Below are 27,375 nucleotides of genomic sequence, written 5' to 3' on the forward strand. Positions count from 1 at the left end.
TGAAATCTTGCAAGTATCACCCATAGGGCATGAATGACGTTTTCTTTCTCCTTTTCTGTTATCAGCAGAATAATTTATTTGATTAATTACCTTTGAGTTCACAGGAGATAATTTTAGCATATTCTTCAGAAACCACTTAGTCATTAAAAATTGTCTGGAATTAATGCATTAAGGAGAAAACATCCAGACCTCGAGATGAGTTTGAGAGTGATAAAATAAAGGAAGAGTTTAATTACAAAACGTAGCTTTCCATGTGTTGCCTCAGTGACAAGCAACACAGATTTCCATACTACCTAAAATTATTTTTTGTAACAGAAAAAGCTTTCTGTTATAAAAAAAACCCCAAGATTTTTAACTTCAAGCTTTACAGCTTAAAGGAAGTTTTAAATAAGCCTTAAGCTTTTTAATATGTGAAGAAATCACTTGGATCAATGGAGTGAGTCTTCTTCGCAAAAACAAAAGCTGGCATACTACCTGAAGAGTTCATAATTCCTCCTTATGTTCATCTGCAATTTCAACTCTGTGTTCCCGTATCGTAGCAGTCTCTAATGTAACTTGTTTGCTTTTCCTAGACTTCAGTAATGGTGGCACCTGTGGAAAGCAGAGCAGACAATTTATAATGCATCTAATTTCTTGGTCTTCTAATGTTGAAAATATTCTCTTTGAGGACTTCCCAGTTTTGTATCCTCTGATAATTTTTAATAGAGATGGACTATACTCTGGCTTACTCAGGTCATTCTTCATCTGATAAAACTTCTGGTATCTCTAGCATTTCATATCTTCAGTGCTAATAGTCCGGAACTGGTACCTGTGTCGGTCCATCCTCCAGCTTGTCTGAGTTGCATAGAAAAACATAATTCTTCTTACACTTCATCAGAAATATTTTGTCCCACTTTATTAGTAATGAGGCAAAAGAGAATTGTGAAAAGTCTAAAACTTCAAATAGAAGAAATTCAAGAACAGAGGATTCTGCCGCTTCACAGGAAACTGTAGAGAATGGACAGCGCAAGAGGTCCTCCAGGCCAGCATCTGCATCCAGCACTGCAAAAGGTAAAATGCACAGCCATCATTTCTCTGGAGAGGGCAGGAAGTAACATGCTTCCCCACATAATAACCCTTTCAATAACTGGCTCATAACCATGGTTTACAGCTTGTAAATGTTGTGTGCTTTTAACTCTAGTTTCAATGATTTAGACACAGGTTGGTGTTGAATTATTTACCGACGTCTGTGCTGGCAGTAAAGCTTGTATGAATTTCCCGTTGTTAAATTTGTGGAACTTGTTTTCTGCAGTACTCAGTCACATAGTGTTCAGCGAGCTTGCCTAGTTGAAGTTGAATTCTCTTGGCAGAAACATTTTGCCATTAAAAGGACTGTACTCAAGTAAAAAAGTGACTTTTTTTTTATTCCCCTGAAGCCTGAAAGACACAAGACAAATGCTTAAGTCTTCTCAAGTGCACGGTCAGCTCTTGCGAAGCCAAATGCTGTGGTTCAGGCATGCTCAGAACGCTGTCTGGATGGCAGCCTGGAGCATCGAGGAGTGCTGTGTGCTAGCGCGCAGAGCCTTGGCTGTTTTTTCCGAGAACGCATGAAATCCTAAAGTTACAGATATTAACCCATGGCATTAGCAGCTGCTGATGTGCCTTATTTCTACGCAGGTTACAATCTTTAACAAAGTATTCAGCATTTGTGTGATACATGTAATCGTTACCGGAATGCACGATCTGTGGTGCCAATCTGCATTTCTGAAGCTGTGTCAGCTCCTTATGTTTAAGGGTCAGAAAAATTCTGATGGACGAAAGTTGTGCGAGAGGGTAGAGAGAGATCGTCAAGAGGCAACATTCAACCAATATTTTAAAGATAACATAGAGAACAAAGAGATATATTAATATAGAATTATTACAAAAGGAAGTCCAGTTGAATTCAGCACCCATTTTCCATACTGAAGATACTAAACTTTGATGGTAAGAATATTTGCATTTTAAGAGTTTCAGAGAAGACTTCCAGCTATATGTAATTGTGCGATGACTCTTAAAGGTTACACAAAGGGACCTATATGTTCTGCACTTTTGTGGCTGCTGAATTTAGTTAAATTTACTTCTTGTGGCAGGATTGTGCAGAAGAATCTAAGTCTGTATTGTAAAAATAAATTATCTTTCATGATTGTGAAGAAAAGTTTGAAAAATGTGAAGCCAATGTAAAGTTGATTTGGTGATACTGTCCTGAGTTTGAGGGAATCTGAAACGTATGACCTGCCCCACATACTGTGATGAATAAACCTAAAGATGACAACCAGTGGCACGTCAAATTCTGAATATGTGGGAACATGGAAGTGCATCAAATTGAAATGATACCAGAACTCACTTAGGGCTTTTGTATTGACTGTGTTGTTTACCTCTGTAAGTAAAATCATTGTTTTTAAAACATGCAACTGAAACTGCCACAGCATCTAAGGGTTTTGCTTGAAAACATGGGTCCAGCTTACCGTGTAGTGCCCTGGGCTTTGATTACCTTATCTCCATGCAAGCAACTGCCTACTTCTAAGTTGTAGAGAAAATGAGCAAAACAAGGCTTTCTTATGGAAGAGGGCAGGCTGGAGGATTAGTGAGGCAGCTGAAGGAGTGTAACGAGGTCTGCCACTTGTGCCTACTCTGTTCTACATTTTCATTAGTGAATCATAGCGTAAGAAAGCACATTTGTTTTGTGTGTCCTGGCCTCCTTGTAGACATCTACGGTTATGTTATCTGTGTCTTGAAAAACTTGCTAATCCATGTTAAAGAGAATGTGGAACTGGGGGGAATTACCTTTTGAGGTGGAGGCTGATTAAGGTTGTTATAAAAACAGCAATTAGGAAAAACCTAAATATAGCAAGGAGAGAGAAATAGACTTTGGCCAGTTTATGTAGTAATTCCTTTGCTAAGCGTCAGGAAGGAAGGAGGCAGAAGGATAACCGTAAGAGGGGAGGACACGCTGAAAGCCAGCCCTTGTCCACATGTACGCAGCATGCTGCAGCGTGCAAGGTTTAGGTAGAAGCAGGCAAGGGGGGTACTGGTGATGCTCACAAGGTGCTGGGGACTGGGACAGGTGCTGACCACTGACATGTTCATTCTCCCAAACACGGAGACTTCAGCAGCAGCAGCAGGGATGGCTCCAGCTAATGCTGCTGCTGACCAAGCTACCTAAAGTAGCGTTGCTGCTTGGAGGGAGCTCGGGTGACTGGAAGTCATGCCTGTTAAGGTGTTTCACTTCTGAAAACTGGTACTGTATTGGATTTTCACTTTTTGGAGTATTTTTCCAGCAAGGGCTGTTTCAGCATTTACTGCAGCTTTGAGTATGTTAAAATTTGAAATGTTGATTTTTTTAATATTTTTTTAAAAAAATACGACATTTCACAGCCATGGAGTTGTACTGTTGCTTTTCTAGTTTTGGATGTCATGGAAATTTTTTCCCTTTTGATTCTTAAAATACACACAGCTCTAATAGCTTTTGGAAAATATTGTGAAGAGCCAAAGATACATTGCCAACATTTAAAATCACATTTTTAAAAAATCTGAAGATGCAAATACCCTTGGTACTTATTCTTTTCCTTTTTTGTTTTGAAATGGAAGCTTAGTGCCTTGGTAAGTGCACTGAAAATGTCATCTGCTTTTGCTGTTGATTCTGCAAGTGCTTCTGGTTGTTCTGCTGCAGTGCTGTATAGTATTTTGTATCTTTCTGCATAAGCTGTTTTTCTGTGAATCGTAATGTACACTGAAGAGACTTGTTTTCTAATGACCTGAATTTCCAAGGACTCAAACAACTAGATTCTTAACTTGCATGGAAGCCTCCAAAGTATCTTCCTAAGTTGTTGGTTTTTTTATAACGCCGTCTCTGTGACGCTTGGGTCTGACTGACGTAGTTTGTGCCCTGCGCTGTCCCGCTGTTGCACGGAGACTTCCTTCTGTGGTATGGCTGAGCAAGTGGGAATGTGGGAAATGAAAGTTAAAGAGCAGTTGAAAATGCACCGCTCTTATTTTTAAGGCGGTTATATTAGGACTTCGTAAATGTTAAACTCACAGCTCTGGGAGATAGTGCCCTGACAGAAGCTAGGGGGAACTTTGTGCTGTATCGCTGCCGACAGCTGTCGTCAGTGGAGAGGGTCCATTTGTGTTACGTCCTGTGAAGAGTCACTCCCAGGTCTGTGGAAATCCTGATCTTCAGAGGTTTCCACTCTGGTGTGACGTTGGAAAAATAAAAGGGCAGTCTGTGCACCTCTGGTGAATGGCTTACCGACTTCGTATCCACGCTTTTTTTCTTCTCTTGCTTTCAGAAACGAGTGCCAGTGCAATGCAGTCAAAAAGAAGAAAATCCAAGTAAATTACTGCATGGAAACATGAAACTTGTAAATAAGTGTGAATTTACCAATAGCAATTTTGAGCTGTGATTTTTCTTTTTTTAAATAAAATTCTGTACAGTAAGTCATTTTAATATTATACTGTTCCCAATAAATGATTTTTTTCTAAGAAACAAATAGATATAAAAACTGGGTTCTTTTAAAACCCCCTGGATTTACAAAGTGAAGTCCAGGGTTAGCACATTAGGTTAATGTGTTTGTATGAAATGGAAGGGGAGAGGAAGACAATTTGTAAATGTATTTGTTTCCACTTTTCATAAACAAATTAGAATACAGGGTTGTCATTTTTAGGTATTAAAATAATGTATTGTGCTGTTGTTTAAGTACTGTATGTGAATAGCAGTAAGGGGGTTTATAAACAAACCCAATCTTGTTTGGAAATGTAAATAATTTTATTATATAGTAGATCTGATGTATTTGTTGTAGAAATGGACCAGTGAAACAAAAAATAAATAAATTTAAGGGTTTGTATAATGTGGAATCCCTCATGCTCTAAATAAATGTTATTGTCCTATAATTTGGGTTGTATTATTATTAGCAGCTACAACAGCATCATTCCAAACAGGAAGATTGAAGGGATTATTTAGAGCTCTAGGCCTGCAAGCTCCTTATATGGAGCTTTAGAAAGGAATTTGTTTAACCACAAACCAACCGACTGATGCAGCTGTTTTTGCAAAGCAAGAAAAAAATGCAGAGGCCACCCTCCTGCCCACAGGATCTGTGCAATGAGTGCGTGGGGAGGAGGCCCAGGAGGCAGCACTCCCCCCAAACAAAGCTGCTCAGCAGGGAGACACAGCACAGAAAAATGCCGTGATAAATGGTTTGAAGAATTTCTGAAATGCAGCAGCCTGAAGTGTATTTGTCTGGATACCAGTACTGCCATTGGCGGGGCCAGTTCGTGTGTACTGCAGCAGAAAGTAGGTCAGCCTCTTTGTTCGGGAAGTTCTCACCGCGAGGAGCTGAGGAGCCGGTCTTTTCAGATTGCTTGTTGCTTTGTGCACAAATAGATACTTTCACCTTTTTTCTTCTCTTCAGGAATTTTTAAAATACATTTATATTTATTCAGTCTTTTTGTTATACTTAAGTTAGTTGTCATTAAATATAAATTGTCACCTTTTAATGGCAGAAGTTACCTGTTTGAGACATCCCAGCCCTTGGCCCCAGCTCATCCGTAGGATGCTCTGAGCCCTTCATCACCTCAGAGGCATCCCTCTGCCTCTCGGCCACGAGGTGGGTGGTGAGATCATATTGGGCTGTTGTGTATGTGCTTGGAGGAACAGCTGATGCTGTAGACATCGGCTGCTGTGGGACTTTTCTTTCTCCGGGCAGTCAGCACCTGCTTCAGCTCTTGCATTCACCTGCTCAGTTTTAGGGTTTAGTAACAGGGAGGGCAAAAAAAATCCCTTCCAGTGACTCGGCCTGCACCAGCCCCTCCCCTGTGCACCCGTGTCTTCAAAGGGGACTCCTCACTACCGACTGACAGTTACAGCACTGACTTTTAAACGTTTATGTTAAAAACAAAAGCTTTTTGCAAACAGGTTTACTTGCAGGCTTGAGAGGAATACACACAAAATAGATTTTAAATATATATTTTTTTTTTTATTTCTTGTGGGGTTTCTTTATATTAGATTTTTTTCAGTCAGAAGACAGCGTTACAACTTAACAACCAAAACCATGTTACATACACACTACGTAACGTATTCCAGGCAGTCGTGTCCTTCAGTCTGTTGACACACGGCAAGTGTTTGAACAGTGTCCTACAAGAAGGAGACACCCTTTCTCTGCTAACCTTGCTTACACCAATTTAACACGTAACACACAAAAGGGATGTATTTTGTTAGCTTTGAGTTTGGGATGAGGTTTCAGTCCTACAGCACAGGTGATGTAGAAAAATGTGGGGCGCTTTTATTTCCCTCTTCTCAGGATCCCGGGTGAAGTTGCCCATTGTTGTAAGGCGTTGGGCAGAGCTGGGCTGACAGCTGCTGCGTGAGCACCTGCCCGCGGCGCAGGGGCTGCCGGTACCCGGCGGGGCCGTGGTGGGCCGGGTTGGGGCCGGGCACACTGACATTCTCCAGCACAGGTTAGGGAAGGCTTAAAGGCAACCTCTTCCGACTGAACAGCACGTTCTTCTCGTTTTGCTTGAAAGGAGACGCTGGCTACTGAACAGGCATCTGTCCTGGCCAAGTGCTGGCGCTCGTCCTGCCGCTGCTGCTCGCTCTCTGTGCACAAACCAGCGAGGAGCTGGAGTTTAGGCTGAGCTTTTCAAAGCTGCCTAAGAGATTTAGCATCTGAAATGCTAAATGCTTTTTAGCTAAAAAAAAAAAAAAAAGCTAAATGCTTTTATAATTCTGTTAGGCTTCTCTGAAAATCCTAGTGCCTACTTTTAAAACAACGTAAAAACACAGAAATATCGAAAACTGACTCCCCAGTTGTCTCTTGCATAGGACTTTTAACTATAGTTCACTGAGTTATTCAAGTTCTGCAGTTGTGTTATAAAAAGATGACAAACTATGATAAAGGGTGAAAGGCACATGTACAGTCAGTCCAGGAGATCAACAATGCGCACGGATGAGTTTTATAAGCAGAATACCTAGGGCTGATACGTACAAATAACATGTTGCAGTGCTCAGTGGCTCTGTACAGATACATTTATGATACAAGAGAAGATATTACTGTTTTACTGTTAGGCCTTGTGCTGTGCTCTCCTCCCTAGATTTCCCAAAGCATAAATGTGTCATTGTAAAGCTGAGGATAAGATTTCAGTGGGATGTGGGTGTAGCTGCTCCTGGCTTCCCCAACACGGACGGGCAAGGTGGATGTGAAAGAGTGGAGGAGCTTTGGGCTCCCCTGTGTGACCCATCTTCAAGCAACACTTAGAATGTACCATGCTGGCTTCCCCCTGCAACTGCAAGGAATAAAATCTTCCCCACTCACAGGTGATCAAATATGATCAGTGTGGAAGGTAGAGGGATTTTTGTGGTTTGCTGTAACAGTACCAAAGCTTTGCAGCAGTGTTTCCGTGCTCCAGAGCACGCGGCAGCAGCCCTCTACCAGAGCTTTGTGCTTGCTCTGGGTACGGGGCTGGCAAGGCAGCCCCCCAGCCCCCAGCCAGCCCAGGAGGATTTAGCTGAGAGTGACTGTAAGGGAGGGACACCTGCGTGTCACCTCTCCGTACAAAAGAATTCAAAAAAGGACCACATGTAAGTGCCACCTTTGCTGTTAAATGGAGCTGCTCATCTTTGCCACCCTTCTCCCTTTGGGGAAGGCATTGTGGGTTCAGTTACTGACAAATGGTTGAAGATGCACCGATGAATGGCCGCAGGGGTCCTCCTGCCCAGGCTGTAGCTGCCCATGGCTGGCGAGCGCTCCCACCGCTGCCATCCCGGAGTCCAGTGGAGGAGAAGGCAGCATCTCCGACGGGCTCGAGAACACCTGTCACTGACCAAGGAGCTTGCCAGCCACGCAGAGCCTCTCCCACCGCTTCATCCAACTTCTGTGGCCACATTCACATGACCCATGACAGAAGCTCTGGTCATGGTAAGGAGAGGAGGACTGAGCCCTTGAGGATGCTGGGAAATTATTCATGACTTTGACATTGTGTCGAGCAGACCTGAGAGAAATGGGTGGAGGTGGAGAGCTCCACCTTGATGAAGACAACTCCTGAGGCGATCAGCCCCATTTAAGGCCCTTTAATGTCCCCTGGGATGGAGAAGCTTCGAGCCTGGTGGGTGTCTCTCCTCAAGCTCTGGTCCCTGCCAGCAGCTGCACCGAGGCAGTCACTGGACACAGTCCTGTGCTGGAGAAGGACTTGGGGAAGCTCTGAGGGCTGGGGGTTGTTGCTGGGGTACTGGTGCATCCCTCCCACCACCAGCCGCTGTTTCTGAGTGCAGGCAGCGAAGGAGGCGCAGGGAGCTGGAGGCACAGGGACAGCAGCTGACAGCCCCTGGTGGCTAGAGTCACGGTGGCCACCAGCTGGACATGGATGGCCTCTTGTTTGAAACCCAGATGCTCAGGGAAGACTCAGGCGCTGCCATCATCCCATCCCCATCCCCGGGGAGCAGGACTCAGCGCTGCCTTCAGGCAGGCGGCAACAGGCAGAGCTGAGAACCATTTTCCTTGACTTTAGGTGTCCTGTTGCTTTTTACTGGGCGTTTTCTAATTATTATATGGTTTAATCTTTGAGGACTCACTTGCTTTTCAATAAATTCACCTGAAATTTAATTTTCACTTTATGCAGGGCACTGAAACTGGTATTTATTCTCCACAGCAGCAATTGCAAAATTGTGTGATACAAGGCTAGAACATGGGGTGTAGAGGAGTGAAGGCGGTGGGTTGATTAACATGGATGATGTGCAGTTGTAGCTCGTTCCTGCAAAGTGGTTAAATAGCCCTGAGGCGCATGGGAGGAGAGGCTGGGTGGAGGAGGTGATGGAGCAGTGTGGTCTGGCCTTGCCTCTGGAGGAAGGAAAAACAACATGGAGAGTAGGATCTGACTGATGGTAAAAGCCTTGTTGCAGCTTGCTAGTGCTGTGACAATGGGGCATTTTTAAATTTTGTTGTTGTTCTGACTGCTATGATAAGACAGTTAGTGTGGTTTTTCTCCCCAGTGGGGCTGGATGAAAGAGGAAAAGGTCTCAGTAAGATGTCACTGTAAAATTATCTATTGGTTAGAAACATGCCTAAAGGAAAAGCAAAGACTCTCACAGTGGTGATCTTTGGGATGAGCCATGTGTTCACGTTAGCCACAATGAAAAAGAAACAGACTCCTATGGAAAGAATCATTTTCTTTCCGGATCAAGGTTTCACAGCAGAGTTTTTTTGGGAAGCATGTTTGTGAGTGCAACTTTCAGAGCATGGGGTGACAAGGACTTTTGCCCCACCTCCCCGGCAGCTCCCCTCAGGGCAGGCAAGATCCACAACTCGGTAGCAGCCCCTCGCTGTGCTGGGGGACACCACGCAGGAGCTGCCCTGGGAGGTGGGTCCCTGGGGGTGTGCGGGAGCAGCCATGTCCTATCATGATCCTGCTTTCATCCCAAGAGGTGTACTTCTCCAGGGGAGCTGCCTCTCCCGATCCAGTCCCGATGGCTGGGAGCGCCTCACCTCTGGCTCTGGCGGTTTCACCCGTGCCCACTCCTCGCTGCAGCTCCTGCGCGGGGCTGGGCAGCCAGGCTGGAGCCAGCTCACCACCCGCAAGCCCCAGCAGCGGTGGCTGTGGCACTGCCAGCTGCCCAGGCAGAGCTGGCATTTACTGGGCAGAGGCTTGCCCAGGCCTCTCCTCTGGGGATTTTTCCCCCCTTTTTTTCTTTCTTTCTTTTTCTTTATGCTTTCATTGCAAGAAATACAAAAACTTCCTCCCACAAATCTGCCTGTCACCTGCATCAGCATTTCTCCATGGGATTGCTCTGATGGCTTTCCCTATCCTGGCTGCCTTCTGACCCCAGGGCCATGGTGGGAGCCAGGCCAGCTGTGGCTGCTGCAGAAAGCACAGCTCCATTTCCCAGATCCTTGGGGCTTATTGTTTAAAATCTGTACCTAGTTGCTCACAAACAAGCCCAAGGAGGGACCAGCTGCAATCTAGCAGCTGTATGGTAAATTTTCAGGATGTGGGCAAACCAAGAGGAGCTGCTGCTCAGGGATGGTTTCACCAAAAGCGGCCACAGCTCCTTCTTCCATACTGGAGCTCTGTCTAAGCATCAAGCCCTGCAGCTCCTCCAAGGTGCAGCCACCTGTGCTGCTCTCACTGACATGTGCTGCCAGCGGCTCCAGCCATGTCCCTGCAGCACCCTATGCAGCCAAAGGCCTCACGGACAGAAACAAACACCACAGCCAAAAAGAGAAGCCCAGAAAAAAACACGTTTTTAAAGACCTCAGCATATTTGTCTGTCCCTGAGTCCATGCTTGTAGTTCCCCTTCCTCCCCCCCCCCGCAAGTAAAGAAAAGAAAGCAAGACTCATCCTAGCCATTGGAGCAGGACACCAGCCCAGGGGCCTCCTTGCCAGCCAGCACAGTGTTTGCTTCACCTTCCCATCAGGAGCGTTGCACAGCTAGTCACAACTTGAAAAACAGCGGGTGCAAACCCACCCCCGCCCCCAACAACCCCCTAAAAACCTAAATCACATGCCCCAGAACAACCTACCAACCACCCACGCTGCATTGTGAAATATCTACACATGCACACATGTGCATACACAGAAAAAGTTCTCAGTTTTTAAGCACCTTTCATTTGTTTTAAGATTTGAGGAGACTCATAACCCCAGTGTAAAAGGGTTTTCTTGCTCTGGAAACACTGGCAGGAGATTTGGTATCAGGCCAGGTCTCGTGCTCACTTGGGCAGGAGAGGAGCAATGCAGAGCTTCTGCAAAGCACGGTCTGAACACACCTTTGCCACAGCATAAGAAGGGTTGGCCACACTGGTGGATTGACAGTCACTCTGCAGGAGTTAACAGGAGATTATTAGATGTTAATACATGAGCAAGTGTGCAGACAACAGAGGGGGGATCGCAGGAGCCCATATATGCTGTAGTAAGCACGCTCTGTTGACTTGCAGGATGCTAGGACTCAGGATTAACCTCTTCATGAAAACATTATTAATAATTTATTAACCCTTTATAAACATACTATTGATATAAAGTGTGATAATAGTTCTGCTTCATGTCCTGTGCTGGGTGGGCACAGTGTGATGAAAGGTGTCTCAGACTGGCACGGAAAGAAGAAAGGAAAACAGTTTGCTTTCGCCTCTGAAACCCGGGACGGAGTAACAGCAACAGCCTTTTGGAACAGGTGCTGGGTGCTGGCTGTCAGCAGCCACGGCTGTGCTGAGCACCCCGGCAGCATGGCCAGGGGCTTCTGGCTCACGATGGATGAGTGGGACACGGAGGAACATTTTGACAAGGGGTTTCTCCTGCTGGGGTACCATCTGCAAGCAGATTGGGCACAGAATGGCCTGGTAGGTGAGATGTGGCAGGATCTGCCCCGGGGACACGGTCCCCAGCCAGCCTTGCTGCCCCACAGCCTGTCTTCCCCTGGGAGCCACCAGAGGGGGTGACGGTGTCGCAGCCAGCTCTGATGACAGCAGCAATCTGGAGGGACTGGCAGCATCTCGGATGCACAGGAGGAGAATCTGCAGTGGGGAATGGGCTGAGAGGCAGGGTGTTGCTTGGCTCATCCACTTCTTGACGTATATTTGGGCTAGAGAGAAAATGCTTCCTCTAATGCTGTTGCCTGGTGGCCACAGAGCATATCACCCAGTGACACAGGAGACAGAAGCACAGGGCAGGTACCACCTCATCGGACATCCATCAGGCACCCAAAAGCTCGGGCTCAGCCCCTGCTTGTCTTCACAAGTGCTTGTGCCAGCATCCCTACAAATGCCATGTTCCCGGTTCATAGCAGGCATCACTTCAGGGGCGAGGCGGGAAGGCATTTAATGTGAAGCCCAGGAAGCCAAAAGGTGTAAATGTTCCCCTCGAGTGAAGAAGTCCTCAGACTCTTCACCGAGAAGACATCAGAGGTGGAACAGGATTATCTCCAGCATGGTCTTAGGTTCGGCCACAAGGGACGGTGACTGTGGCAAGGGCCCGGGAGCAGCAGGCGATGCCGAGGGATGGGGGGAACACCAAGCTCCCCAGCTCGCTCTTTCTCTGCTGATAAACCACTGGCTGTGAAAAAACAGCTCCGGTGCCGCCACACTTACCCAAAGGGCTGAAAAAGCGGCAGAACAAACCAGTGGGGTGGGTGCAGGATACAGCCCAGCATCTCCGCCGGCACAGCCACCAGTGCCCCGCTCACCCTGGTGAGCACTGGGCACCCGGAGGGGCAGGAGGCACCACATCATGTGTGTGATGAGGCGCTGGGTCTCAGGAGGACTTGAAACAAGAAACTGGCCTGGAAGAATCAAAAGGGAAAGGCTGGCAGGAGATGTTTGAAATCAGTTTTTCACTCTTTCTGTGCGTTTGGGAACACTGCATCATTGGAGAGAAAGATGAATAATGCAGGTGAGCATCAACCAGCTGGGTCCCACGCAGCCCAGGCTCCCAGGCAGAGCTAGGGACCGGCGCTCATAAAAGGGTTTGGTTTGTTTTTAATTTCATTTTAAAAACTAATAAATATCAACTGTCTGAGGCTGGGCTTACCATAATTCCTTCAGCCTAGGTCCCAAGCCGATATTAAGGGATGTAACATGGTGAATGGAAGAAATTCCTGTGAAATCAGCATTTTGGGGGGGGGGTGTGGTTTTTTCTTGTCTCAGAGGTGGGAATCCAGGCTGTGAGCTGGCCACAAGCAGGACATGACAGCCAGACCTTCCCTGGGGCACAGGGTGCTAAACCAGTCCCTAAAGGGAGGGGGGGAGGGGGGATCAACACATTTCTGCTGGGTTTGGAGCCATCTCAGCTGGTGCTGGAGCTGGTAAGAAGTCTGGACCATGTCCTTCAAAAGGCAGAGTGAGTCCATCATGGGGAGGGGAGGGATTTGTTTCACAAACCAACATTGCTCACGACAGAATTTGGCCCTTCATGGGAAAGGATGCAATTTTTAGCGGGGGAAGAAGGCGTTCTCATTCTGGCTCCACTGCAGCAACCCTCTCACCTGGCCCAGCTACCCAAGCCTGCCCTGTCCAGTCCTGTCCCTTTGCAGCCACTCCCAAGTCCACCTTTGCCCTTATTTCAGCCTCTTCCCTCCAGCCTCCTCCGCGGCATCCCTTCACCACCAGCTTCGACATGCTTTTGCCACCTCGGGGAAGCTGCGCAGGTCCCTGCCTCTGCTCCCCTCCCAGGGATAAACGCTGGGCAGCCAATGCTCTTGGCTTCTTGGTGCCTCTTCCAAGTATATAGGTACATAGAGAAATACACATATGCATATATATGTATATATGCGTGGCTTGGGCAGATGGGTGGCTCGAGGAGGAGGGGGCTTGCTCGGGCAAGGCAGCCAGCAGCTCGGCAGGATCACCAGTCACGGTGATGCTACCACTGACCCCTGGCTGGCCATCTCCTCCCGGCATGGTGGCCAGGGCTCTGGCGAGGCGCAGGGACAGTGCTCTTTTTCCTGAGATTGCTTTTAAAGTTGTCTTTAAAAAAACACCACGAGGCACCGCGAGCTGCCCGGCTGACCCTGCCGTCAAGGTTTCCACACACTCTCTCCCGTGATGAGCCCTTCCAGGACTGGCAGTGGGGTATTTGCCTTATCACAGCAAAAATGTGATCAAGAAATCAAGGAGGGAGGGGGGTAGTTGTTGGTTTTGGGAGAAGGAAGCATTATTTAGTGTCATGGATGAGGTTTTCCCACAGATCCCAAACCTTGTTGCTCCGTTGCCCTTTTCACTTCTGCTCGATGTCTCTGCTTGTGACATCCTGGTCTGGCTACATGTGGAGTCACAACGTCATGAAGAAAGGCACTGATGTCACAGGCTCATCAGGACAAACAGGCTTTGCCGTGGTTTTGGAAATGGGAGATTTCACCGGGAATGCTGATGTTCCTGCGCAAAGGCTGGCGTGGCTGTGAGGCAGGGGGTGGTGGCCCAGCATGGCAGCGGCGCCGGGGGTTGCGGGCCCGGCCAGTGTCGGGGGTGAGAGGACCAACGGAGGGTGTGGGGAGGAAGACTGAGGAGCGGGGGGCCGGGCGTGCCGGTGGGGGTGTGTGGAGTGAAACCGCAGCCCGGCATCAGCAGTGTTCGTCGCTGGTGCTCCCTGGGGCAGCTGGTGTTGGGGCCGGGGTGAGCCCCGCTCCGCCGGGCAGGGGAGCGGCTGCCGGTGGCCCGGTGAGGTCAGTAGTTGCAGTGGCGCTGGCAGGGCTGGTGGACGAAGGTGCCGGCGTGCTGCTTGGCTCGGCGCAGCGGGCGCTGGCGGGCCTGGTTCTGCCGCTGCAGCGCCTTCTGGCTGAGGCAGTGCTTCTCTGCCAGCTGTTTGGCCCGCTGCACCCGCCGCGCCTGCCCGACCTTCTCCAGGATGGCGGCCTTCACTGCGAGGGACCGGCTGTGGTGCGGCACGTGCCGCTCCAGCCGGGGCTCCGGCACCTCCCTGAGGAGAAAGGGGCTGTCAGCGACCCCGGCACCCAGCCCTCGCCCACCCCAGGGAGAAGGGGCCCGGGTCTCCAGTCTCCTGCCCCTCGCGCTGTGCCCTGGCAGGGTCCAGCCCCCTCCCGCCCCAGAAGCCGGGAGACAAATGCCGATGCCACCAGGAATGGGGCTGTCCCCACAGAACCTGCAGCAGCCAAGTCCCTTGCGCCCAGCAGGGCAAGGCCAAGCCCAGCCCTGTTGCCATCCCACTCGCCACCCATTCGGTCCCCTGGCGCGTTTCCCTTTGCCCCCAGCACTGAGGGTCCGCTGGAGCTCTGAGGCCAAGCTGTGGCCTGACTGTGCAATGAGAGAAGCTCTGTGGGAACGGCACCCCCCAGCCTGGGCAGGGGGTCACCCCAAATTCTTCCTCCCCCCTGCATTGCCAAGGGGCTGCTGGGGGACACACTGGAGGGCTGGGACTGGGGGGCGGCAGGCACCTCGCAGCACGAGGGGACCCAGGGCTTGGCCGACAGTGGCAGGGCTGCTCGTGCAGATGATCGGTGTGTTGCCAGTGCCACCGGCAGCCATGGAGAGAGGACAGAGCCCCCCACGGCTGCAGCGAGGCTGTGGCCCTGGGGAAGGATGGCAGGGGGCTCCAGCCCGCAGCTCCTGGGAGAGGGCGGGGGGGCATTTGGGGCACTTCTGTTTAACCTCCTCCCCCTGCTAAGCTGGACTTTGGGACAGGGAGAAACGTCTACATCCAGGGCTGGTGGCACCTTGCTCCCAGCGGCTGCAGGACACCCCTGCACTGGGCACGACAGGGATCTGGGAGGCCACAGCACCCTGTGCCTGGGGGAGCTGGGGGTCTTGGGGGAACCCCTGTGCCTGAAGGTCACCTTGTCCTGCTGGGTTTGCGTTGCTTGCGCCATACTTGCGCAAAGGCAAAGCCCTGTGTTTAAGCCCAGCCTGGCAAACCACCGGACAGGCGGTGGGGTGACAGGTGGCCATGCCAGGAGACTGCTCAGGGCAGGGGAGGGGGATGCAGCCCTCTCCCGCCGCAGCCCCGCAGCAGGCTCATGGTCCTGCACCCACAGCCATCTCAACATGGCATCAAGATCCTGTTAGCAGAATATTTTGGGACATAGAGGCTGCCACCCTTGTGCAGCACCAGCCAGGGTGCAGGGTGCTCCCCGAGGTGGGATGCAGGGACACCAAGGTCCCCCCACAGCCCCATTCCACCTGCAGGCGAAACGCTCTCGGGTGTACACAGCCATTTGTGATGCCAGCACTGACCATCCGCCCCGGTCCCGCAGCCGGTGCTGGGCCAGCAGCCCCTGTGGGCATCCTCAAGCCACACTCACCCAGCAGCATTGTCTTCGGGGCCCTCCCCATCCACCTCGAGGGTGCTGGTGACATAGACAGACATGCTGGGGTGCTCGATGAGCAGGTCCTCCATGGGGCTGCTCCCCACGCCGTTGGGGCCGGGCCCCTCTGCAGTAAAACAGGGGGGAGGGGTGACAAACCAACTCTCGTCCATCAAGCAGGGACCAGCTGGAGCTGGGGAAGCGGCCGGTGGTGGCGGTGAACCAGTGGGTGCCAGGTGGGATCGCACCAGGCGCCCGGTACCACCAGCAGCCACTCGCTGGGCTGCGCCAGGGCGGGCACGGCTGCCTGGGGGTGGTGGGGGTGCAGAGCCATGCGGGGCGCAGCAGGGACACACACACATACCATGTACAGTGGGGAGGGGAGGGGGGAGAGAAAGGGGCATCGTTAGTGCAAGAGACACCCCCACCGCCATCGCCACCGCTAGAGATGGGCACGGCATCGACGGGACCTCACGGGGTCAGACACCAGCAATGCCCTGCACCGCGCCCTGATCAGCATCCTCCATACCGGGCAGCTACCGGTGCCGCAGGGCCCGGCTTCACTAGGCGAGCAAGCAACAGAATGGTTCTGATTAGGGAGTTTAACGAAAAAGTTGGGGGGAAATTGTAGAGGAATGAAGGCAGGTTAATTGAAATTGATAATATACAGCTGTGGGCTGGCTTCAGGGGTGGTGGGTTGGCTGACTGGATAAGGTGCAGCTGTGGCTGGTTCCTGCTGAGTAGTTAAATGGCTCTAAGGGGCATGGGAGAGGAGCACTGGATGAGGAGGCACCTGGAAGAAGCAGAGGGAGGAGAGCGAGTGCCCTGGATGGAGGAGAGGCCCTGGGGGAAGAAAGGGGGTTGGCTGAGTAGAGGCTGGCTGGAAGAGAAGCACGGAGAAGGAAGAGGCTGGACACGGCAGAGGTAAGAAGCAGGGTGAACTGGTCTGTAGAGGATGAAGGAACAGCACAGACAATAGATGAACTTGTGAAACCCTGTGGGGGATTGGTGGCTGTGCTGGGGCAAGGTGTGGGAACTACTTACTGAAGTTAACCTGGTATGGGATGGTAAAAGCCTTGCTGCAGCTGGCTAGTTTTGAGAGTGCTGCAATAGGACCTACTGCAGAGATTTTGATTTTTTTCCTTCTCAAAGCAAAGGAAGAAATTCAGCAGCAAGAAATGCTGCTGTTGCCTGTTCTTATGGCACCTGAGCTGTGCTGCTCCAGAGGAGCACTGGCCTGCCTATACTTGTAAACACTCCCCAGCACTTTGCAAACATTGAAACCAAGCACACACAGAGGAGAAAAAAAAAACTAAACCCAACAACAAAACAGTTCACACCTTTTTGTCTGGAAGAAACCAGGGAATATATAAATTCTTCAGCAAAGGTTTTCACCATGCTTTCAGCTTCAGTCCATTAGAGGCTGAATCCTGGGTGGTTGATCCACAAGCTGCCCCCCCCCCCCCCCCCAACACCTCAGCACCTCAGCCTTCCTTGTCTTCCTTTCCTCACCTCTGCCTGGCAAAAGCACTTGAACTGGTGCTTTTCTGGGCTGCTCTTGCTTGGACTTACTGGCCAGGTTAAGGGAGGGGAGGCTGTGCCTACTGTCAGGCTCATCGAGGAAATTCAGACCTGTTACCAGCCTCATCAGGGGACTGGAGGGAACTAGCCTCAGGGGGAGATGCAGCACATGTGCAACCCTGCAACTGGGTGAGGGTGCAGGAGAAATCAGAGGTGAACATGTTCTTGTGGTGGAGAAATGCAGCATATGAAGCACAAGGCTGGCATTCACCACCAAGCATGTCCCCAGCTCCTCCTGCAGATGATGCCCAGGCTTAGGGCTGGCCACAATTAGCCTTGTGAAGATGAGAGCATCTTTCTTCAGGTCAGTGGGTATCAAGTTATTAATAGCTGTTAGCATATCGGGCTGGAGATTATTTGTCAGCGTGGAGACAGCCATTGAGCCTGGCTGGAGCATTCCCGGTCCAGCAGTGCTCTCACAACTGCAGGGCTGCAGCCTATGGGCACCCAGCATCATGGAACCCTGCTCCAGACATCCATGGCTGCCTGTCCCCATCCTTTGCCAAGTTGAGCTTGAACATTACAAGGAATATTTTGGGGTCCACAAATCCCTGGGAGACTTGCTGCCATACCACTAAGCACCAGGAAATGCTCTTTGCTCTTCCCTGTGTGCTGAGCAGAGTCAGGCTGGGCAATGGGGTGAGAGGGGTGTCTGAAATGCTCCTGGGAGATCTGGTTAACTTGGGTGCATTTTGCAACACGGGTCAAAGATCTGGCTGAGAGGAAACTAATTCAGAGGCTCATTAAGCTGTCCCTGCTACTGGGAGGGAGCCAGGCTGGGAGACGCTTGCCAGCTGCTGTGGCTGGAAGGTAAATGATGGAGGCTGGAGCCAGCAGGTTTGGGTTTTGAAGTGCTTCGCATAACTCCAGCCTCAGAGATTAGGGTGGAAATAAATAGGTCCCTCGCTGGCCAGGGAATGCTATGGGAAAAGGCAGAGGCAGGGCCCGTGGGGATTAGCAGTGGGGTTGCACGTCCCAGGCAGACACTGCTGAAAGCCAGCTCTGCACCAAAGCCTGGCCACTTGATTGGAAAAAACAACAGGAGCCTTTTGTATCAAGGTCATCCCTGGGTCCCCGCTGAGCCAGCCACAGCCTCAGACCCAGGGGATGAAGGCACAGCCCAGCATTTCTATCTGGGGAAACTCCTGGCTCCTTCTGACATGCTGCAGCTGCTGCCAGCTGTCCCAGACACGTGGCAGCTCTGTGCCCATTGCTCCAGGGACCTAATGGGACCTCCCTGCAACCAGCTGCCTCCTGCGTCACTGCTGTCACCACCCCCACGGGACAGTCACCAAAGCTCAGAGGACAGGGAATCCTCCATGGCTGCCCATGCCACCCACCCACCTCTGCCAGCTCTCCCTAGTGCTCCCACCAGGCACAGGGCTGACCCTGTTCCCTCACCCCAGGCTCGTCCATGCTCCCATCCCCTCTCCAGCTCGCCGGGTGGGGAACCCTAATGAATGACTTGCATCATGAAAATGAGCTCTGTTTGGTGCATGGGGGACAGGCAGGGGGTATCTGCTTGGAGAACAGATGCCTGCAAGAGGGAGGACGAAACCCTCCTAAACCTGCAGGATATGTTCGTGGTCCCCTGGGCTGGGGCACCACAACTGACCAGAGGCTGCAGGAGCAGACCATGGCCATCAATGAGCTCCTGCACAGGCAAGCTTGTTTGCCTAAGTTTGCTGCTGGATTTGCAAGCAAAAGGTCATGAAATTATCGTTGTAATTGGTTGAGTCATTGACCCCACAATAGAAACACCAAGGTCTTAACAGAGCTGGAGAAGCTCTTGACACACAAGGAATTTGATCCGCCTGGTTGCTGTTAAACAGGGTTCTGGATGGTTGATGCCATCCATGGGAACTGGGAGCCTCTGAGGGCTCTCTAGGTACAGGGTCCTTGTGGCAAACGTCCCTTGTCTGAGTGCTGTTGGCATGGGCACTGGATATGATTTGGGATGATAAGCCCTTTAGCTGAGATTTGCTACCCCGATGGACTCAAATGACCCAAAAGTGGCCAGATCGCTGGTGGGGGGACAGGCAGGCACTGCTGCTGCCTGCCCTTATGTGGGGAAAACCCTGGCCTCCCCCTATGCTCGGGACCAGCTCCCGCAGGGAACACGCTCCCTGTTTGCTTATGGCAGGGGTGCCACGGGGGACAACCAAGCCCAGACCCTCCTGGCAAAGCGCTGCTTGTGGCGCTGCCTAGCCATGGTGCCACTGCAGCTCACAGGCAGACAGCCCGCATGGGTTGGTGTCCCCCACCCCGCTGCCCTAGCAGGCAGGATCACACCAAAACCCTGGGTGCTCTCCCCGGGCTGGTGTGGAGGCATCTGGATGCTCCTGGCAGCAGCAGCCCCAGCTGGGGACGCTGCTCCCGCTCCCATGCTGGTGGGAAGTCGTGAACCACCATCAAGAGAGGAGAGGGAAAAAGGAGGAGCGGGTGGGGTGCTGCTGCTGTGACCACAGTGCTGGGCGCTGTGGGCAGGGTGGGGGGACCAGGGGAGGAGGGATGAAGGGCAGAGCTGACTACACTTGGTGGAAGCTTATCTGCTGTCATCTCAAGGGGGTTGCCTAGCCCCAGAAAGACAAGGTGCAGCACAGGTTGTAGGAAGCCGGTCCCCATTGCTTTTCTCACCTGCAAGATCAATTATGAGCCAGCCATCCTCTTCCTCCTCCTCCTCGACAAAGGGTTTGGGCTCCTCTAGGCCTTCTGGCGTGTTGCTGTCACTGAAGAAGAGGCTAGTGAGACGCTGAAACATGGTGGGGAGCGGTCCAGCGGGAGGATCGGTGACTTAGAGCTATGGCTGAGCACCAGCTTCCAGGTGCAGAGGGGGGAGCAATGGGCAGGGAGCAGAAAAAACAGCACTCGAGGTCTCGGTGGTGGTGGAGATGCTTTGCTGCTAGCAAAATTGTAGCTGAGCTAAATGGTGTGTAGTGCAATTCTGAGGTTCTTCACTTGGCTTCAGTGCAAAGGCCTGTAAAAGGGAAAGACGAGAGAATAACGCATTTGGACTGGCTGGCAGTGCTGGCCCTTCTGCAAGCCAGGGGCTCAGGCGGGTCAGGGGTGGTGGTGAAAAGGTGGCTCTGGCACTGAGCTGTGTGCTGTCCCAGCTGCTGGCATCTCCAAGGGCATCATGCACTGTGTCCCAGTGAAGGGCTGGCTGCCCATGCCCTGCAGCCCCCAACCTGCACCAGGCCCCACATTGTGTCCCCTTCCTCATGGGTGGTGTGTCCCAGGGGTCCCATCCGCTGGAGCTGGCAGGGGCAGAGCCAAACCCTGTTCTAAAATCAGACTGGGACCTGCCTCCCCCAGCACTGAACGGGCACTGAGTATGGTTGGTGGCACCCAGCTTTGCTGTTAGAGCAGGGCAAAGGGTGCAATGCTGCTGTCCTATCTGAGGATCCATGGCACCAGATGACCCCAAAACCCACCACCAACCCACTGACAGCCCCAGCAGCGTGGCTGCCCTCCCCTCTTTAAGCTGGGTCCCAAGAAGCCCTTGCTAGTGTTTTGCTCCAGCTCTGCCTGGGCCAATACCTGCTTGAGGTTGGTTTAATTTTGAAAGTTGTTACTGTCGGTGTCGTGCTGTGTGTGTGTATCTGCAAGGATGCTCTTCTCATGCAGCTGTGTAACATTGCCACCCTCCAGCCCCAAAAGAGGACACTGTTGCATGTGCCACCACTGCTCCTTTACAAGAACCTTACAAGGAGCCATGGGACAAAGTGCTTGGCTATGGGCTGTGTCTTGGCCCCAAGTGCTCAGGCATGGATGTGCAGGAGCAAGCGGCAGCAGGCTTGTCACCCCCTCGCAGCGGGGCAGGGATGACATCCCAGTCCTGAGTGAGTCTCTGCTCCATCTACGCTTGTCATGGTTTTACCCCTGGGGAAACACATTCCTCCCAGCTCCAGGGGAGGGCAGGACTCACTCATTTTATTAATGACTGCAAAGCTCTCTAACATGTGAAGACAGACAGCAGTGGAAACATTAAAGTGGAATAACGTAAGTTAGGGAAACAACATGAAAAGGGCTGGTATCCAGCTGGGCCATGAATGGGAACTGGCCCATCGGGCTCTGTGTGCTCTGTGCTGAGCACGGTGGGGATTTCCCTCCCATGGGACCTATGTGTGTATCCATCCTCCCCCAGACCAGGCTGGCAAAGGGTGCCTGGAACAGCCCTGACAGCTGTGGTACACAGCCATGGCTTCATTGCATGACAGTTCTCCCTGCCTGCAGGCTGAAATCTGGCATCTGCCTGGAGCACTTTCCTTTTTATTAAAGATATTTTAATATCATATTAATTTCATAAATTGATTAGATCTCTAATTGCAGCAGAAACCCCACTGCTCCCAGGTACCTGCTGGTGATGTCTCAGGAGGTCCTGCTTCTTACCCTTCTGCAGGTCCCCAGGCAGGGGTAGAGGGGCAGTAAGAATGCAGCAGAGGGTGGCAGGCGCAGGGGGCTCCCACCCACACTAGAAGCAGCTCCTGGCCATCATTGCATCCCCGCAGCAATGTTTTTCCCATTTACACCAGGGGAACTGGGGTGCGGGAGGGACCTGAATGCACCCCTGCCAGGGGATTTCAGTTGGTGCTGCCCAAACCATGCCTCGGCACCAGGCAGAGAAGGTGCCCACAGAAGCAGTTTGGACCAGGAGGTTGCTCCTCTGCCCCTCCAGTGGCCCGGGCTGGTCAGAGCCCTGGTGCCTTCTTCCAGCCCACCGGTGTCTGCTAGAAATCCCAGATCTGTGGAGAAGGTATGGCCAGCACTGGGGCACAAGGGATTGCCTGTGCACCACGTCCCTGAGGCTGAGCTGCCCCAGAAACCACATAGCCATCCCCTGCCAGAGCCAGGGCCATCACTGTGGGACAGCTGCCATCCTTCTCAGGCTTCTGCAAGCCCTTGTACTCAGCATGAGGGGACAGGCCACAGGTGACATACTCAGGGACAGATGAGTTCCTTAATGAATGAAGAAGTTTAGCAGAATCTTTCCAGGAAGTCCAACAGCCTTTTAAAACTAGCTAGAGGGTAGTTAATATAAAAAGGCAGGAGTAAGGAAACCATAATGCATTGAGGTTTGTTGGTGGGGTTTTTTTTTTCCCCTTCAGAAACTTCAATGTAATAATTAGTTTTCTGAGTCACCATCACTGCAAATAAGCCCAGGAGCTAAGAATAGGCAGCAAAGCCCCAGGGTGCGCCAGGAGCTTGCTGGGGTGGCAGCCACAGCTTCGCAGGGCTGGCAGCTCCCGAAAGTCACAGCCTGCAAGAACAGCAGCAACTCTGCTTGGAAATGGCAACAGGCTCCCTGAAACTTTCCATAAATACTTGGCGGCAGGAGGGATGCTGCTGACAAGTGGCAGAAGCGGTCCTTCCTTGGCAGAGCTAAGAATACCCTGCGCAGTCATCATGGCAGGCGTTGGAGGTATAAATCAGGTGCCTTCCTCCAACCCACTTGGGAAATGTTATTTTGAATTCATTTTACCTAAATTAGACAAGCGTTTCACAGGCTGCTGTCACTGTGCTGTATGCACCAAAATCTTAAACCTGGCACAGAAACACAGAGCGAAGGAGAAGGGGGTCTGGCAGCTGGGCAGCTCAGGGGTGCCCTGCTTACCACACCAGAAATGACCAGTGAAGCATCGCGGCGCTGACCTCTCTCTGTCCCCATTGAGGAAGGGACCAGAGCCGGCAGGGTCTTGCCCAGGACAGTTTGGCAGGGCTGGATTAATGCATTTGGTCACTCAACAACTGCGCTACAGCTCCTGCTGATCCCTTTACTTTGCCAGAAGGCTCATTTGTGGGGTTGGCCTGGGGGAGCACTTGCCTCACAGGTGGAGCTGGGCCCCGAGGCTGCTGCTGGCACGGACAGAGTGACTGCAGCAAGCCGGAGGCTGATTCACAGCCAGACCCATCTTCCTACTGCAGAGCAGGGAAGCAGAGGGGGGCAAGGCGGCAGAGAGTATTTTAAAAATCCCCCCAAAACCTCTTTATCATGAGACTCTTATTCTCAGTGGCAGACAAAGCCAGCACGTGGGAGGGCTCTCCTCGGCCAGTCCGGGAGCTCAGGTGGACTGAAGTCCCCATGTGCTCCTCCAGATCCCACCTGAAAGAGGGGGACTCAGGGTCGCAGAAAGAGGGCATTTGCCTGGAGCTGGTGTCCCCACCTGCACCAGCTCCCTTGTGTAACTGCTGCAGGAAGGTCCTTGCCCCAAGGACAAACCCGACCATCTGCTATTTTATGTCATTGCACAGAGCCCTGGAAAATCTGCCAGTGGCCAGCAACCATGAAATTTTTAGATTTACCATGAGCTGTCCTATGAAATTTTAGAAGTTTCCTCTCTGGGACATGCCAGGTGAGGAAACATCCCTAGGAGCATACGCAACAGTGGAGCAGCACCAGTGTTACGCCCTTTGTAAATCACAGGAGGCTGGATACTAACTGGCAAATCGGACTTTGATACCACAGGAACCCTGAGCTCCCCACCAGCTCCCGCTGAGCCCACCTGGAGCCACATATGAGCTGGGGCAAGATTTGGCCATGCAGGGTTTGCTGTGCAATTAGCACTGAAAAAAGCTCTTAGATAAGAGTTTGCATCTCAGGTTTTTCCAGTCTTGCTACAAGCAGGTGATATCCGTTTATTCTCCAGGGGAAAAACATCCATTATGTCTTCCCTTTTGTGTTCAGCCAGATAAGCACCAGTTGGATGCAGCAGGTTCTCAAAGGTGACAGTGAGCTGCAGCAGACAGCTTTTGTCTTTTTTTGGGCAGACATAAAAGGCAAGAAAAGACTTATTTTAGAGGAAAAAAAATTTGTTCTCGGCACTTTGTAGACTACGCCCAATGGGAAAGAAGGTACGGCACAGTCCTGTACCAGAGCCCAACACCTGTTTCTGGGATGGTTTCCTACCCCAGCAAAGCCCTGGCCAAATCAGTGACAGCACCTGGTACCTGCCCAGCACAGCCCTCGCTGGTGCCCTGTCAGTGGAGGGTGCTGCTGTTCCCAGCAAAGGCACTTTAAGCCAGTGCTTTGGGACCCCAGGGAGTCCCAGTGCCTTTGCTCAGGCTCTCTAGGCAGGGTTGTAGCTCCTCTACACAGAAGCAACATAAATTTATAGACATAGGCATACATATAAAGGAGATTACAAAAGCAATAATGCCCTTTGTAAGATGTTCCTACAGTCACACTCCATGGAGCCCAAGCCTTTCAGCTGACGAGCCCCGTCAGATGGGAGCAAGTCAGTGCCTGGGGCCTCCCAGGCTCAGCCAGGCTGCTGGGGGTCCCGAGGCGAGAGGCATGAAATCCGTAGAAGAGTTGCCCTTTCAGGACTTAGGACATCTCTGAGCTGTCCCAAAGCAGATGCCCTTAGAGCAGTAATAACAAAAGCAGCCACCACGCGTGGTCCCCAACATACTCGCAGGCTCAGCATCCCGGGACGCGGCGGTGGCACGCCGGGATGCTACGGCACAGACCTCTGCCTGGTGCTGCCAGGGCCCTTCCCGCGCCACGCGTGGCCCCACGGCTCTCTCCCGGGCACCACGGTTCAACTCCACGAAAAAGCCTGAACACGCGGCCCGGTCTCACGCAAACCGCGGGTGCTCGCACGGTACGTGGACCGCGCACACCGGCCAGCAGTCCCTCCCAGGGCGCCACTGACACCGGCTCCGCCGCTGGCCCGGGGAAGCCGCCGCGGAGACGCGAGAGGCCGGGGGCGCCCACGCGGTTCTGGCCACGCGCTGGGCCCCGGCCACCCCCCCCCCCGGCAGCGGAGGCGACCGCGCTCCGCGGGGTCACGGCAGGACAGCGCGCCCGGGACGCAGGGGGGGCCGGGGGGGGCAGCCTTATGACGTCCCAATGTCATATGCAAATGACGCATACGTCACTGCAGCGGGGCCAATGGGAGCGGAGCCCAACCTCGAATCTTAATCCGGTGATGAAGAAACAAACAACAGGGGCGGGGGGGGGGTCCCGGGCGGCGGCTCCCCGGGGCCCCCCGGAGGATAGCGGGCGGCGCGAGCCCGCTCAGCCCCAGCCCCGCCCGCCGCCCCCCCGCAGCAGCCAGGCGCCGGTCGGCGGGACACTCACCTGCCGTGCGGGCGGCGGGCGCTGAGGTAGGGCCGGGGCCGGGGCCGGTGGCGATCGCGCGGTTCTGCCGAGCGCCCGCCGCTCCCCCGCACAAATCGGGACCTTCCGACAGCTGATCGTGGCGTCACAAAGCGACCCGCCCGCCCACTGGTAAACGGCCAATGGGAGGCGGCGCCGGGAGGGCGGGGTCGGTGCGGAGGGCGGGCACCGCCCACGTGAGCGCGGGGTCCCGCGCCGGGGGCTGCGGAACGGGGAGTGGTTTCGGCCCGGAGCCGCTGCCCCCCGCCCCGGAGCCGGGACGGTGTCAGCGGGCGGGCGGGCGGGCGCTGGCTCCGGCCGGGGTCCCGCGCCGGGTGACCCAGCGGGCTGGGGGCCCGAGGCCTCTACAGAGACCCGGTGGGGCACGGAGGAGGGGCCGGCTGAGACCCCCCGGCCACGGCGCCCAACCACTCGGCGGCCTCCCAGGCAGGCGAGGGCTCGGCGGGGTGGCTGTGCCCGCGGGCCGTGACCGGGAGGAGCCCCCGGGGTGCGGGGTTCGCCCGGGCCGTCGCCCTCGGCGCGGCTGCTGCGGGGGGCCGAGGGGCCGAGGCCGGGCCGGTCACACGCGGGAAGCGCCCGCGCGGGGATGGCACGTGTGTGACAGCAGCCAGGGACAGCGCTGTGCACCCGAGTCACGCGTGGTGCAGCTGGGGCTCGTCTGGCATCACAGGTGAATTCCCCATCGCAAATTCACAGGAGGCAGAATTTAATTGAGTCTTATTCAACCCGCAGTCACATATTAAATAACGTTAAGTCTTGTGTAATTGAAGGATCTTGTGGAAGGGTGTAAACTGTTTCAGGAGGAGAGCTGCCACCAGACAGAGCTCTTGCCCTGCGTTGCTGAGAGGGGAGCAGAAGCCTGTGAAGCTTAAAACGTTTCTAAGCAGAAAATCCATTTGGGTATGCCTATGGAGGTCGTTTCCAGCTGGTAACGGCCATTTCAATTAATGCCACAATGAGCTGCAGGTGCTCAGCACCTGCTGGGCAGGGAGGTGGAAGCATCCCCAGGAGACACCCAGAAGTACCAGCACCACTCACACCTGACCCCCAGCCTGGGCCCTGCTTGAAGGCAACAGCTCATGCTGCCAGTGGAACTTTGTTTTGCTGCTTTTCTTAGGACTTGTGTTGCACAGAGTGATTACAATGTGGCTCTTGCTGGCTGCCCCAGTACAAAAATTAACCTTTAATCCCACTGCCAAACAGGAGTGGATATAAATGAACTCATCAGAACAAATCTTGCTAGGGTTAAACTTATCCCAGGGTAAACTGTCCCATTTGCACTGGCATGCTCGCTAAAGGGCTGATTTCATGGTATAACTGACTCTCCCCATTGGGATAGGAAATGCTTTGGTCTCCACTGCACCCTGCCCTGGTCTTTCACTGAAAAAAAAAAAAAAAGGAGGCAGCCTCCCTTCCCATGGCAGTTTTAGCCACAGTGGTGTATTGCTGGCAGGAGCTGCTGCAAATGAAGCAGAGGAGCGAGCTTTGTGCCAGCCAGCTGCCCTCAGCAGAGGCTGCTGGCAGCTGCCGGGCTTGGCACTGGGCGCTGTGGTTGGTGGGCTCAAGTGATGGCTGGCAGCTGTGTCCACGTGGCAACAGAGAACGATCTGGACCTTGCCGGTGACAGGGAGAGCGGGCAGGAGGCTGCGGTCGCCCAGCCTGCAGTGGATGTGCCCACGAGCCTGCACTGACCCAGTTGCCACTCTGAGCTAGGGTCCACGTCTCTGCCTGCTGGCTGGGCTACAGGACTAGCAAGGGGAGCCTGCAGGTGTGGGAGCAGCCCCCTCTTCAGTCCCCAGGGACAGCAGTGCATGTTGACGCTGAATAAAGAAAACCAGTGACTTCTCTGTGGCGTGCTGGGGTAGGATGCAGGGACAACCGACCTAGCAAAGGGGATGGGGATGGCCCGGCTTTGGCCCCTGG

The 27,375-nt window shown here is 52.8% G+C and overlaps 2 protein-coding genes across 9 annotated transcripts in view; one reads left to right on the plus strand and one right to left on the minus strand.

Moving 5' to 3' along the window:
• NCOA6 (nuclear receptor coactivator 6) overlaps positions 1-4,908 on the plus strand; it is a 45,508-nt gene extending 40,600 nt beyond the window's left edge. For 5 of the 6 annotated variants that reach the window (XM_037401575.1, XM_037401576.1, XM_037401580.1 and 2 more), the window contains 2 exons: positions 902-1,050; positions 4,308-4,908. In XM_037401575.1, coding sequence (XP_037257472.1) covers positions 902-1,050; positions 4,308-4,354 — 196 coding nt within the window. In that variant the 3' untranslated portion in view covers positions 4,355-4,908. Of the gene's footprint in view, positions 1-572; positions 1,051-4,307 lie in introns of those variants that run through there. The other variant, XM_037401579.1, reaches the window with a different exon arrangement.
• Positions 4,909-9,155: 4,247 nt separating this feature from the next.
• Positions 9,156-25,539, minus strand: TP53INP2 (tumor protein p53 inducible nuclear protein 2). 3 transcript variants are annotated; one of them, XM_037402789.1, is made up of 4 exons: positions 25,414-25,539; positions 19,968-20,307; positions 15,747-16,056; positions 9,156-14,407 (listed from the first exon to the last, which is right to left on the minus strand). In XM_037402789.1, exons 2-4 carry the CDS (start codon positions 20,089-20,091, stop codon positions 14,155-14,157), a joined length of 687 nt encoding a protein of 228 aa, XP_037258686.1. In that variant the 5' UTR covers positions 20,092-20,307; positions 25,414-25,539; the 3' UTR covers positions 9,156-14,154. The 3 variants fall into 3 exon arrangements, with proteins under 3 accessions (XP_037258686.1, XP_037258689.1, XP_037258687.1); XM_037402792.1 differs by having other exon boundaries at positions 15,747-15,876; positions 25,414-25,536; XM_037402790.1 differs by lacking the exon at positions 25,414-25,539 and adding an exon at positions 24,743-24,896.
• Between the last annotated feature and the right edge of the window lie 1,836 nt (positions 25,540-27,375).

Source organism: Falco rusticolus, chromosome 10, assembly GCF_015220075.1.
Source record: "Falco rusticolus isolate bFalRus1 chromosome 10, bFalRus1.pri, whole genome shotgun sequence".
In the NCBI taxonomy this organism is placed as follows: Eukaryota; Metazoa; Chordata; class Aves; order Falconiformes; family Falconidae; genus Falco; species Falco rusticolus.